The 13,745-nt window shown below is 45.7% G+C and overlaps 1 protein-coding gene across 18 annotated transcripts in view; it reads left to right on the top strand.

Annotated features, from left to right (window-relative positions):
• The window catches only part of KMT2C (lysine methyltransferase 2C), a 289,703-nt gene that overhangs the window by 264,476 nt on the left and 11,482 nt on the right, over window positions 1-13,745 (top strand). For 8 of the 18 annotated variants that reach the window (XM_067041773.1, XM_067041775.1, XM_067041777.1 and 5 more), the window contains 10 exons: window positions 2,543-2,755; window positions 3,464-3,628; window positions 5,078-5,219; window positions 5,355-5,502; window positions 7,011-7,189; window positions 7,275-7,411; window positions 8,285-8,534; window positions 9,680-9,819; window positions 10,209-10,316; window positions 11,684-12,803. In XM_067041773.1, the coding sequence (XP_066897874.1) occupies window positions 2,543-2,755; window positions 3,464-3,628; window positions 5,078-5,219; window positions 5,355-5,502; window positions 7,011-7,189; window positions 7,275-7,411; window positions 8,285-8,534; window positions 9,680-9,819; window positions 10,209-10,316; window positions 11,684-12,803 (2,602 nt within the window). Of the gene's footprint in view, window positions 1-2,542; window positions 2,756-3,463; window positions 3,629-5,077; window positions 5,220-5,354; window positions 5,503-7,010; window positions 7,190-7,274; window positions 7,412-8,284; window positions 8,535-9,679; window positions 9,820-10,208; window positions 10,317-11,683; window positions 12,804-13,745 lie in introns of those variants that run through there. The other 10 variants (XM_059074147.2, XM_067041780.1, XM_067041782.1 and 7 more) reach the window with 6 other exon arrangements.

Below are 13,745 nucleotides of genomic sequence, written 5' to 3' on the forward strand. Positions count from 1 at the left end.
ATTACTAGGGGTGATGCCTTCTTAACCACATTCTAGGGGTTATACTGTGCTCAGTGCTTGCCCTGAGGTACGGCAGGCACAATTATTATTCCCGTTTTATGAATGATGAAATTTGTTTACTTTCTAGTCACACTTGAGGCAGAATTGTTGTGGCAGTAGCTGTGGACAGGCCCAGTTGTTCCTCCGTGCTGAGGACATGTGTTTTCTCACACATAAGTTGGCATTAGTTGTAGTGGAGGGGTAAAGCCTTGGGAGGCTTTGAGAGCTCACATCACTCAGCTTGTGTCAAATCCATGTTTCATCTCTTTCCAGCATGCAGCCTGGGCAGGTCAGGCTTTCTGTGCCTCAGTTTCCTGATCTGTAAAACGGGATTAATAATGCTCCCTGTGACTGGGTTGCCACAGGGATTAAAGGAATTAGAGTACACCTTGTGCTTGTGATATTAATAAAAGGTGGTGCATACCCATGACTACCAATAACATATCTAGGAATCTGGCAAGAGGAATGTGAAATTCTAATACGTGCAAAGGTGTGACCACATGAATAGCTAATGAGTGACTTTATCTTTACTAATAGATAAAAATGAGAGAAAGCAACCTGAATCCACTACTGTAGTTATTGATTGGCTTACAGTCTCTGTGTATCTGTATCTGAGCAGACAGATTTTTTGCAGCCATTAAATCTGTTCAATGTATGAACGTTTAATGTCACGGGGAACAAACCATATGTCACGTTTAAAAGGCAAAACCACCAGAATAAAAGAATACTAAGTGTGATTCATTGTGTTTTTAACAAAATATATGTAGGCATAGATAAAAGATCGAAAACAAATACAGTAAACTGTGAACTATTCCTATCTCAGGCAAACTTTGGGGTGATTTTTAATCTTTTGTGTTCTTCTGTAATTAAAAGCATTCTTTGAACTGTAGTAATAGCTGCTCTTTAGGGAAGCTGTGAGGGTTGGAGAAGTCTGTTAAGCACTTAGAGGGCCTGACCGTGCTGCACACCGCATAAGCGGTCGCACCGGTCTCCTCTTACAAGCCTTTTGCTCTGTGCTGCCCACAGTGCGGTCCTCGAGGACTGGCGGCATCCGCCTTACCTGGGAGCTTTTGAGGAAACGCTATGTTGTGCCCCCCGCACAGGTGTACCAGTCAGAATGTGCGTTTTAACGAGATCGCAGGTGATTCGCGTTCATATGGACATGAGAGGCATAGCTCTAGGCCAGGGTTCTCTGAACGTCAGTGTATCAGCATCGCCTGGAGGGCTTGTTAAAGGTTTGGCGTCAGCAGGTCTGGGGTGGGACTAGAGAATGCGCACTTGTAACCATCCCAGGTGGTGCTCCCTGCAGCTCTGGGGGCCGCCCTTTGAGAACTGTCGACCTAGCCCTGGGATGGGCGCTGCGTTCCTGCTTCCATATCCCCTCTTTTGTGTATGAGCCAGGAATGGTTCTTCCACTTTTTAATGGTTGAAGAAAATCTGAAACAGAGTAGTGTTTCTCAACATGTGAAAAGTATATGAAATTCAGGGTTCAGTGTCCATGAATTTAAAACATCTTATTAAACCATAGCCTAGCTCATTAGTTTATGAATTGTCTGTGGTTGATTTTGCAGTACCAGGGCAGAGAGTTGAGTAGCTATATTTACTCTTTGGCCTTTTACAGAACAATTTTGCCATCCGTGCTCTAAGTCATTTAGATATATATATATATATAAATGGAAACTATAATCTGCAAACCCTCAAAGAGTCAATGCAGAGCACATTAAAATAAGTTTAGCAACTATAGTTGCCTATAGCAAAGTATAGCTGTCAAGTTTAGAAATAGTGGCCCCTAAAAATAGTCCCTTATTTTTAAGGATTGATAGTACTACCCTTAAAAACCTCTTTAAGGACTGGCTTGTTCTTAGCCATAGAGACAGAAGTAAAGAAGAGGCTTATTTGCTGTCACATAGGTCCTCTTTCGTTGACTTTAAGTATGTAGCAGTTATTATTCAGTCACATGTATGACCACGAACTAATTTCAGTGAACAATGTTGTTTGTTTTTAGTGATCTCTGAGGCTAGCTGTTCCTCCCAACTGAGATGCGTAGGCTGTGAAACTTTTCTGGGGCTTAGCAGTGGTGTCCGCATAGCCCGTATTTCACCCATTCCTGACGGGAGCCCAAATAAGGCTCCCAAGACCACCGTGCAGAGAGCACCACAGCCATCTAGCTAAGAGCACCCCTTCCTGCACGGCCGCCGGAGGGCAGGAATAAGTGTGGACAGGCCTGAGGAGAAACGCTTCCTCTGAAGGGAGAAGAGCCACACCTAGGAGTTCTGCTCTCTCCTCAAGCTTCGCAGCCTGCTGACTTACACACTTGAGAATCGTGTTTCAAAAAAGGGATGCTGTTCTCAGAAAACAGGCCATTTGATGCCACCGTTTTCCCTCCTTAACTTTGGGTACCCATGTTAGGAATATTGTGTCTTAGGGCGGAACTGTATTAGCAGGAACTGGAATTCAGCGTGTAGATAGTTCACTTATTTCTTAACCTTTCCAATTACATTAGCAAACTTTGGGGGCTCAAGTGCAAGGTGGTTTTGGATGTGGCAACAGCCAGTTGCCAAAAACAGATGGAGGAAGTGAAACCAAGAAACAGCGAAGCAAAAGGACTCAGAGGACCGGAGAGAAGGCAGCACCTCGGTCGAAGAAAAGGAAAAAGGAAGAAGAGGAGAAACAAGCGATGTTCTCTACCACGGACACCTTTACCCACCTGAAGCAGGTGAGTCTTTTGGAGCAGCCCCTTTCAAAATTCAAGGAAGTGTGAGACATCAGATGCTTTTTCAACCCTGTTAAACTGAAACTTTCCCAAAAGTAGAGAGTTAAGGGGTAAAAGACATCTCAACAAGCAACCTAATAGATTTCCTATGTGCAAGCAAACTTGCACCTTATTCTACTGGCACCCCAAAATTTTAGGGTAAAATAGATCAAATAGATGGATTGGTTGGCGCTGGTCAAGATTTACTTATGTTCAAAGGGAGCAGCCTCAGCACCAAGAAAAATTCTGTCCACGTTACTTGTGACTCCGGATGCAAAGAAACACAGGCATTGGTCTCTCCCACTAGTAGGGTGCATTCTTACACCTTTGTGGCTGTTACAGAAGGTGAGAGACAGCTGCTGAAGAGTGCCGTTGGGGGCACCTAGCCTCAGTTCAGCCGTGATTCTTGCTGAGCAAAGATAAGGAAGGTGTTTTTCTTGTTAGAAGCCTGGCAGCATCCCTTTAAGACAGAAGAGAATAAGGCTCATTTTTAAGTATATCTCAAAGATTCTATAGTCTCTCTCACTTATTCCAGCATTTTGATACTTGAAATTTTTAAGTCTTATTTTTCTCAAGCCTTATTTGACTAAGTTGCCTTTTGGGTCTTAGAAAAATTGAGAAACACTTGTTTTGTTTATCGTGTACATTACTCTTAAATGTGTTTTTCAATAGCAGCTCTCTCTGCTCCCTCTAATGGAACCAGTCATTGGAGTGAACTTTGCCCACTTTCTTCCTTACGGCAGTGGCCAGTTTAATAGTGGGAATCGACTTCTAGGAACTTTTGGCAGTGCTACCCTTGAAGGGGTTTCGGATTACTATTCTCAGTTGATCTACAAGGTATGTTTCTTTGCCAAGGTGTTACCTTGCTTCCTCTTTGGATGCCATGTCAGAATTGGTAGAGCTTGTCTTGTTTTTTTCCATCTAGTTTACATCTATCTAATCTTCCAAGCTCCATTTAAACTCTAGTTCAACTAAAAGGTTAAAATTTTACCAGGTAAAGTGTTTCCAATATGAACATTTGAAATTTTTGTATAGGTCAGAATACAAATTGTGAAAAACATCCATTGTATATTTCTATGGTAGGGAAAATATTTATTTTCCTATAATCTTTATTAACTCTTAAGAGGACTCCAAATTCATAGTAAATAGAGTAAAAAATGTAGTTAGGAATTTACCCTGAAAAATACAATGAAAAAACCTAAAAATGTATTTTGTCTAATAATTTAGGTACTAATTACACCTGTGCATTAATTCTTAGGCTACAAAAATAATATCAAACTGCACCAAGTTTATCTTTTGGTAATATTGTTTTAACAAAGTTTTATGATAGGCTCATTAGATACTCTTTACTTCACATCTGACTTGTGTAAAGTGATCTTTTTTGCAAAAATATTTGAGAGTATCATCAGTTTTTCTGAGGGCTTCTCTTCTTTAGTATTAAAATCATTCTCTTGTGATATTCCATTTATTATCGTTGTTGGCTTTTCTCTTCAGTTATAGAACCTCTCCTAACTCTTGTAAATGCCTTCTCTTCTGATGCAAGCTGTTCTCCACGCAACTTCATCATCTTCAGAAATCCTAGATCTTTGCAAGATTTGTAATTTTACCTTGCACTTGATTTGCATGGTATTATTGGTAGATTCCAACAGTCCCTGCGAGACTAGTCAGTGAATCAATGACAAATTGGTGACAGATGTTAAGCAGGGAGAAATGTTTGGGGGGAAACTACGTTTGTTAAGGTTCAGTCCATTTAGTTATTATTGCTACTCCTTTTGCTGCTTTTTGAGATTTCAGACAATCCAGATTCTAATATCTAAGATACAAGTTGCAGTTACGGATTAGGATCTTAAATTCTCAAGTTTTTGATAGAACTGGGGCATATCTTAATTTAATAAAGGAATTTTTTGAGAACTCTCTACAATTTATTGGTCGAATTTTAAAGCTGTCCTTCACTGGCTTTAACAGTGAAACTTGAAAAGAGTTGTACAGAATCAAATCAGGCACAGTATAAATTTGCTTCTTAATTTCAAAGCTAAGTACTCAAGCTGGGGAAAGTGAGCCAGTGGGTGGTATGTCCAGAGGATTATGGGTATTTGTTCCACTGAAATGCCTCCCGGCCTGTATGTTTCTTTTTCTTCTTGGTGTGCATTTTAGGAATGAAGGTGCCTCTGATTACATTTCTGTACCTTGCTTCCCTGTGCTGAAAATTCACAGAACTAAGTTTTAGCAAGGTCGTGGCATATTTGCTCAGTAGCATATAATTTAAAATTTTTTGGTCTCCTGCAGCAGAATAATTTAAGTAATCCTCCAACACCCCCTGCCTCTCTTCCTCCTACACCACCTCCTATGGCTTGTCCGAAGATGGCAAATGGTTTTGCAACAACTGAAGAACTTGCTGGAAAAGCTGGAGTATTAGTGAGCCATGAAGGTAGGATGCCAAGCCTCCAAGTCTTGTACCTTTGAGGAGTTTGCCGGCTGTGTGTGGTGAAATAGCAGTCGGATTGTAAAGTTTACCCATTGCCAGTTTGGGCTGATTTATGGTTTTGTGTTTTTGCTCTTCCAGTTACCAAAAGCCTAGGACCTAAACCATTTCACCTGCCGTTCAGACCGCACGATGACTTGTTGGCCAGAGCGATTGCTCAAGGCCCAAAGACAGTGGACGTTCCTGCTTCACTTCCAACGCCGCCTCATAATAATCAGGAGGAATTAAGGTAGAAGTTCCTTTTTCTCAAGTAGTTTTTAGTCATTTCATATATTTAAAAATGTATACGTGTTTGTATGTAGAATGATGTCTGTAGGAAAAGCATGTGAAAACACTTAAAAGGTGAAATTTGGTGAATAATTTTCTTCAGAATTTAAAGTTTATAAAGCATTCTTACTATTAAAAAGAATTCATTTGTGCACTTTAGAAATCTCATATGATATAGGAGGTTCCACAAGTAATAATAATCGAATAGACATTCAGGCATTGGGACTCTCCATGCAAAGTATTTCGAAGATCATTGCCCTTTATAAGCTGTTAATGTGATTTACCGGGTTTATTGATGTTTGCAGATGTCAGAATAAAAGGGTGGCAGTCACCGAGCAGAGCATGCTTTTGTGGGAGAGAAGTTGAGGGCCGTCCTGCCCACACTTTGAAACCCCTTTGCGTCAGTTCTCTCGCCCCAGGATTCTGATTGGGGAAAATCAGCTTCTCCTGGTAGATAGTCCCAACCCGGCCGGTTAGATCCAGGGGAGGTTCTTACACAGCTCGTCAGATTATTCTCTCTTCTTGGAAAATCCGCTCAGCACCCTCTCTCTTTGATAAGGTGTCATTTGACTAAGGCCCTTTACTGTATAAATGAGAAGACTGTGGACCAAGGGGAAGGAATTTGTCCAGAGTCAGAACCCAGCTCTTTGTTTCTCCTGGACCTTTACTGCTATATTTATGCCAGGACGGTCACTCAGGAGCAGCTGTGGGAGGTGGCCTCCTGGGTGTGCGTGTCGGGCCACTCCTGGGTCGCGTGGGGACCCCTTGGAAGCCTCTCTTGGGTCTCCTGTTAATGCTGCTTCTCACAGCGTTCCTTCAGCCTGACAGTGTCTCCTCTGGGGTGTGGGGGGGTGAGACCCCAGGTTCTCAAGCTGCCATACAACATTTTGCCCAAGACCACACTCGCCCTACAGCCCCATTTGCCCTCGTAACCTCTAGCTTCTTGGACTAGACCAGTCTCTTCCTTTTTCCACTTCACTTTATCAGTTAAGAAAAACGAAGGCCTGTGAAGCCATACTGGCCAGGTTCTTTCCTACTTGCCACTGTAAGTAGACAGCAGCCACAGGGGAGCTCTGTGCGCGCGTGCCTGGGTGTGTGGCGGACTGCTCTTTCCTTTTTCAGCCACAGGAGAGTTCCCTAGTCTCAGTGATCTGGAGCTTTGCAAAGGTGTGAGTATCCATTCTTTCTATGCTGTGTTATAATCTGAACATCTTCCTCCTTTGGCAGGTCTTTAAACTTGGATGCTAAAGCTTTAGTCAGAAGGAAACATACCATTTAAATCACTTTATAGTTAAACATATTTCTTATTTTTTTTCCCAAGAGATTTCCTGTTTGGCCCTGAACTGACTCTTTGGCCTCTCAGGTTATTGTCACTGTCCAAAGGTCACACACGTAGACAGGGCTGGGCTGGTGTGGGAAGCCCCCAGCGGCGGCCTTGCACCTGCTCATGTGCGTTTATTCTGCTCCCAGGATACAGGACCACGGGGGCGACCGGGACACCCCCGACAGTGTTGTGCCCTCATCCTCCCCTGAGAGCGTGGTCGGCGTGGAAGTGCGCAGGTACCCAGACCTGTCCCTGGTCAAAGAGGAGCCTCCGGAGCCCGCGCCCTCCCCCGTCATCCCGCTCCTCCCGAGCAGCGCTGGGAAAGGTAGGGGCGCGGCGCCGCGGGAGGGCTGGCTAACGTGAACGTTCAGCCAAGCTGCTGACACTCAACTCATCCTTCCTTTCTTAAGGGCTGGAGTCTAGAAGGAATGACATCAAAACTGAGCCGGGCACTTTATTTTTCACGTCACCTTTTGGTTCATCCCCAAATGGTCCCCGATCGGGTCTCATATCTGTGGCAATCACTCTGCATCCTACAGCTGCTGAGGTAAATAAAGACGGACTGGCTGTTGGGCGTTGTACAATATTACCCATTTCTAGAGGAGCGCCAGGTGGCTCACAGTGACACGTACAGCTGGGTCATCGCGCATAGAGATTAAAGTTAGGGCTTGGCTTAGCGGTCCCTTCAGACGTCCACGCGGCTGTGAGTACTAGAAATTGATCTCGGCCTCAGTCAAGACAAAAAGGGCAAATTGAAGTCGGAGATGTCATTTTTTTACTAAAGAATGTATATGGTAGAGAACTCTTCATAGAGTTGCTAACTATTTACACGTAGAAAGTTAAGCAGCGAAGCACTTTGTCAGCAGTGAAAGTTTTCCAGAAGCACTGTGTTCAGGTAGCAGCTGCTCGTATCAAACGCTAGGACGTGGCTGAGGATTCTTTTTAACTCTTAATTCTTGATGATGTTTCGTGGGCAGCCTGAGTCATCGCCCATTGGCGGGGCGTGTTGGTCATGAGCAGAGCACGGCAGGGGTATGTTCTCATGGGCTGTGTCACACTTCTGCCCAGAGCTGGGAGAGTCCACTTGAAGGAAACTTCTGACCAGCTGTAAAAACCATGACAAGGTTTAACTCATTCCTTGAATGAAAATGTCTGAAATAGATTCATGTTCTCTCAGATACTTAACATTAATTGGAATCCCTGTCTGAGGATTTCTGTATATGGAAGCTTTGTTTGGGTAATTGGCCCGTTAAAACCCTTCCCCCCACCCCCACCCCCAGACTCTTAAGTCTAGATTAAAATGGCTGGATCTGCTTGAGGTGTGCGCGCCGTGCAGATGGCGTTTACCGCAGTGTGAGGTTTCTGCAGTGGTCCTGTCGCCTCCTGGGCGGGTAACGCAGCGTTTGCCATTTTCTTTTAGAACATTAGCAGCGTTGTGGCTGCATTTTCCGACCTCCTCCACGTTCGGATTCCTAACAGCTACGAGGTTAGTAATGCTCCAGATGTTCCATCCGTGGGTTTGGTCAGTAGCCACAGAGTAAACCCAGGTTTGGAGTATCGACAGCGTTTATTTCTTCGTGGGCCTCCACCAGGATCTGCAAACCCTCCCAGACTAGCCAGCTCTTACCACCTGAAGCAGCCTACTGTGCCCTTCCCTCCAGCAAGCAATGGTGAGCTGGTTTACCGTTTGTTGACCCCAGATTCATTCTTGATTCAAAAGTTACGCCGCTTCTCTTTAAGATCTCGCTTTGATTTTAAGGGAGTAACGGGTCACGTGTTGGCACGCAGTCCTTGGTGACTTAAACCAACCCCCCCCTCCCACCCGCCTGCTGTCTTCTGAGGTGTGACTGGACCTTTAGTGCCTGGGGCCTTACGTCACACCCTCTTGTCAGCGGTCTCCAACCTGCTTACCCTGGAGCCGCGCGTTTGTTCTCCTGCGGCCCTTAGCGCTGTGTCACACTGTGCGGACGAGGCCCTCTCTGCCCGTGTGCCTCTTCCCTTTCCTTCTGCGGCGTCTCCGGGGCCGCTCTCTTCCTCCGTAGGTGCGCTCACACCTTCCCCATCACTGAAAGGTGGGCCCGTTCCTCGCACCTGTGTGGCGTCCCTCCCCTCCCGCCTTCCTCGTCTGGCCTCACCCTCACGCCTCTTCGCTCACCCGTTTCTTGGCCGTCTTGTTTCCGTCCTCACCTGCTCTTAGAGCCCAGCCTCCCCCCACGTCTCGCCCTTGAGCCACGCTGACAGTCGCCAGTGTTGGGTTTGAACTCAGCCTCTGGCTGCTCCGTCACCCTTGCTTTCTCCCCGCTTCTCCCTTCTGCCTTCATGGCCACGCGAGCGATGTGCTCTGAGATCGTCACACGCTTTCCAGTCTGCGTCCTCGCTCGCGTTTTTATCTTGGCCCTGGAACTTCTTCATCCCTCTTCAACTTTCCAAATCACGCTCATTGAAGGCTCTCGTTCACATACCTCTTCCTCTGTCATAAGAGATCTCGAACCCTCTTCACCCCGGAGCGAAAGCATTCTCTGCCCCCGGCTCACTTTGCACTGAGACTGGAGACTTCCCTCCGCACTTCCCACAGCCCAGCGTGTTGTCCCCGCCGTGGGAGCAGAGCTTCCCTTCTCTGTACCCAGTGCCACGCACGTAATAGATGCCCCGTAACCACTGCTTGGAAAATAAGATTTTTATTAATTACTGAAGACGAGCGTGTGGTAAACTAAATGAACCGTATTGCGGCCGGTCGGTGCGGTGCAGCTCTCCCCCCGGGACCCCCTCTGCTAGTGGTCGGCTTCAGTCGCTAATGAGCGCCCTTTGTCTTCAGGCCTTTCTGGGTGCACGGGCACTAGTCACGGTGTCACAGAAAGTGCGGCTCTCAGGCCACAGTGGTGCTGCCACTGTCACGTCGTCGTTCTGGGCCACGGCGTGAGGAAGCCGGCCAGAGACCCGGCCTTCGTGAGCAAGGTACTCGCACGGCCCTCCCCGGCCCCCGGCTCCCCGCCCGCCCCCGCCGCGCCGGGGCAGCGCCCCCTCCTGCGTCAGGAGGAGGTCGCCGTCAGCATATGTTTCATGTGCTTGAGCTTAAAACCAAGTAGCTACAGCAGCCTGTTCAGCGCGTCCGATGAGAGCCGCGTATTTTTAAACGGTGAAATATGGAGAGTAAAGTTTATTTCTGCAAATGTGGTTTCTCTGTGGCTAAATTATTATGCTAGATACTGGCTCATAGTTACCTTTTTACTACTGGTAGGATTGCTGCTTTCACGTTGAACAGAATAGACCCAGCCCCGTGCAGATCTTGTTCTTATTAGATCCCGACTTGTCGAGCTCCCCACACCTTTCTCTTTGCTTTTCAGGGGTCCCGAGACAGCTCCAGTAGAGTGGAGAAGGACATTGTCTTCTGTAGTAATAACTGCTTTATTCTCTATTCATCAGCTGCGCAAGCAAAGACCTCCGAAAGCAAGGTAAGATGGGGACACTTTCCGTCAGCAGTCTGCGTTGAGAGACGCCTGTGTTTTGGGGGCGCATCCGCCTCCCCCACCCAGAGCTCCCCCCCGGGGGGTCTGAGCTCTAGACGCTCCCCAGGTTGGGAAGGAGTGGTTGGTCCAGGCTGTTACTGCAAACTGAATAACTTCGGCTTATTCAGCAAGAATGGGCAGATTTGAACTATGTCTTAAAAGTTCAGAATTGAATAGACCACTACTATTAAAATCTGTAATTTTACTTATTTAATTATAAATATCTTAATTTAATTACAGCTATAAAGTATTGCTTTAGTGATCTTGTCCGATGGAAAAAACCTGTTCACAACCACAATTCAGGTTTATTCATGTATTCTGGGGGGAAAGTATCTGTCTTGTACCAGGTTGGAAAAGGTCTATTTGTTTTTTGTGTGATTAAGTGTATCTTTGAGTGTGTAGCTGATGTGGACGATATGTTTTTAACCGTTTGCGTTGAAGGAAGTTTTTCCCGTGCTGTGATAGTCAGTCTCTCCTCCCTCCACATCATTGCTCTTGCGTCTTTCTCAGAAGAATGTTCTGGAGACTCTTATTTTTTTAAAAAGGCAGTAGCGCCCAGTGTAATGAAATTCAAGCCACTTGACAAATAAATTTATACTTTAAAACATATCAGCCTAGATGAGAGAAGGAATTTTTTTTTTCCATCGCATAATTTATTGAGTCCTCCGTGTGCAGTGTCTGCCTGCTTCTGGATTTTCTGTGAGGCGTGTCTTTTTTCAGAGCTGTGTAGGGTGGGGGTGCATGAGAAGGTGGGTTTGCTGTTGATTTGGTTATGACAACACTTTGTATCTAAAGAGAAACTAATGGAGCTTCTGTCTCAGCTCAGCCCTTTCAGTAGTTGGATGGGTACCGGGCAACCTCTGAGAAAAGTTAAATATGATTTGTTTGTTGACAGGGAACCTCTTCCCCATCTTTCACACTTATGCCAATTAATTAAGCCTAAGATTAACAAACAGGAATTTCAGAGGGTGGGAAGAGCTCATAGAAAATTATGATCCAGAGTTCTTATTTGGTTGAACAAAAAGCTGTTCCGTCTTGTAAATTAAATTAGCTCCTGTGACATTGGAAGTTTTAAGAGCAGGATACCCTCCAGCGCTTTAGGGCTTTTCAGAGAACACGCTCTCTCTCTGTCGAGACGCAAGCGCCACGGGCACGCAGCATTGACCTCCGTTGTGCGCCAGTCCTCACCTCTGACTTACAGACCCAGAGCCAAACACCCTGCTGTTGGAACCCTACTGCTTGGCTTCTTGTAGCAAGGATTGCCTTGGGGGCTTTGGAATTACTCTTTCTCGTGTTTCTTTTTTTGTGTGCAGGAATCTGTTCCTTCATTGCCACACTCGCCTATAAAAGAGACGCCTTCCAGAGCATTTCATCAGTACAGTAACAACATCTCCACTTTAGATGTGCACCGTCTGCCGCAGCTCCAGGAAAAAGCCTCGCCCCCAGCGTCACCACCCATCACTTTCCCTCCTGCTTTTGAAGCAGCCAAAGTGGAGGCAAAGCCAGATGAGCTTAAGGTAACGGTCAAGTTAAAGCCTCGGCTAAGAACTGTCCACGGTGGGTTTGAAGACTGCAGGCCGATCACTAAAAAGTGGAGAGGGATGAAGTGGAAGAAGTGGAGCGTCCACGTCGTGGTCCCCAAGGGGACCTTCAGACCCCCCTGTGAAGACGAAATTGATGAGTTTCTGAAGAAACTGGGCACGTCCCTGAAACCTGATCCCGTGCCCAAGGACTATCGGAAGTGCTGCTTCTGTCACGAAGAAGGCGATGGGTTGACAGATGGACCGGCGAGGCTGCTCAACCTCGACTTGGACCTGTGGGTCCACTTGAACTGTGCCCTGTGGTCCACGGAGGTGTACGAGACCCAGGCTGGTGCCTTAATAAACGTGGAGCTAGCCCTGAGGAGAGGCCTGCAGATGAAATGTGTCTTCTGCCATAAGATGGGGGCCACCAGCGGGTGTCACAGATTTCGATGCACCAACATTTATCACTTTACTTGCGCCATTAAAGCACAATGCATGTTTTTTAAAGATAAAACTATGCTTTGTCCCATGCACAAACCAAAGGGAATTCACGAGCAGGAATTAAGTTACTTTGCCGTCTTCAGGAGGGTCTACGTGCAGCGTGATGAGGTACGACAGATCGCCAGCATCGTGCAGCGGGGGGAGCGTGACCACACCTTCCGTGTGGGAAGCCTCATCTTCCACACGATCGGCCAGCTGCTCCCACAGCAGATGCAAGCCTTCCACTCTCCCAAAGCGCTCTTCCCCGTGGGCTACGAAGCCAGCCGGCTGTATTGGAGCACGCGCTACGCCAACCGCCGCTGTCGCTACCTGTGCTCCATCGAGGAGAAGGACGGGCGCCCCTTGTTCGTCATCAGGATCGTGGAGCAAGGCCACGAAGATCTCGTCTTAAGTGACACCTCACCCAAAGGTGAGGCCCCGTCTCTAGGCTCCGCCGAGCCAGTCACTCCAGCGTTAGGCTGATGAATGTTTTATGTCAGTATTTCCATGGTTTTTCTCACGTCTGTTTCATATTTTATCACAACAGGTGTGGATTCTTCATTTACAAATGCAAGTTTAACTTCTTTGTATTGTCATACCTTGCTGTCTTTTTCTAAACACTTGCTAGAATTACTCTAAATCAGAATATATATTCCAACAGAATTTATAAAATAAGTAGGAGAATGATTTGCAGATAAAGGTTGCCTGTCACTTACATTGGGGGACCCTCTTGTTAATGTCACCTAGAAGGTGGGAACCGTATTTCAAGCCATATTGTCTTATCTCAGGAGCATCAGATATTAAACAGATTTAGAGCCAGAAATGAGACTTAATTTTGGCCTCTAGGGTTAAGCCTAGATTGTCATTTTTATTGATGTAGAAGGTGCTGCAGAACTGCTTTTTTTTTTTTTTTTCAAGTTTAGCAGGTTTTTTTTAAAATATGAAAATGCTCTAAAGATAATTCCAGTGAAAATATCATTTTCATATTTTAACTGAGAGGAAAGGATATATCTACCGATACTACTTAATTGGATTAATCATGTGAAAATCTAATATGCTGCTTGGCCAGCATGAAAGTGAGTTAACTACTTGTACGAATTTCAGTTATATTTAACTTTCTTTTCCACTTCTACTGTTTAATTTCCTTAATGTAACATAGTCTTTTCCCTCACGCCTCATAAAGTCTTTAAAACTACTGCCATCCGGTAAGCAGGTAATACACCAGGTTTGTTAGATCACTGCCCACGGGGCTTTACTTGGATCTGGTAAGTCTTCGTGAGTGGTTGGTCTTCGTCTCTTTCTTATTTTTATACTGTATCCTGTTTTCCTCTCTATTTAGCTAAGAGCAAGTTTGTCATTTAAAAAATGACTT

Source organism: Kogia breviceps, chromosome 9 (genome assembly GCF_026419965.1).
Source record: "Kogia breviceps isolate mKogBre1 chromosome 9, mKogBre1 haplotype 1, whole genome shotgun sequence".
Taxonomy (NCBI): Eukaryota; Metazoa; Chordata; class Mammalia; order Artiodactyla; family Physeteridae; genus Kogia; species Kogia breviceps.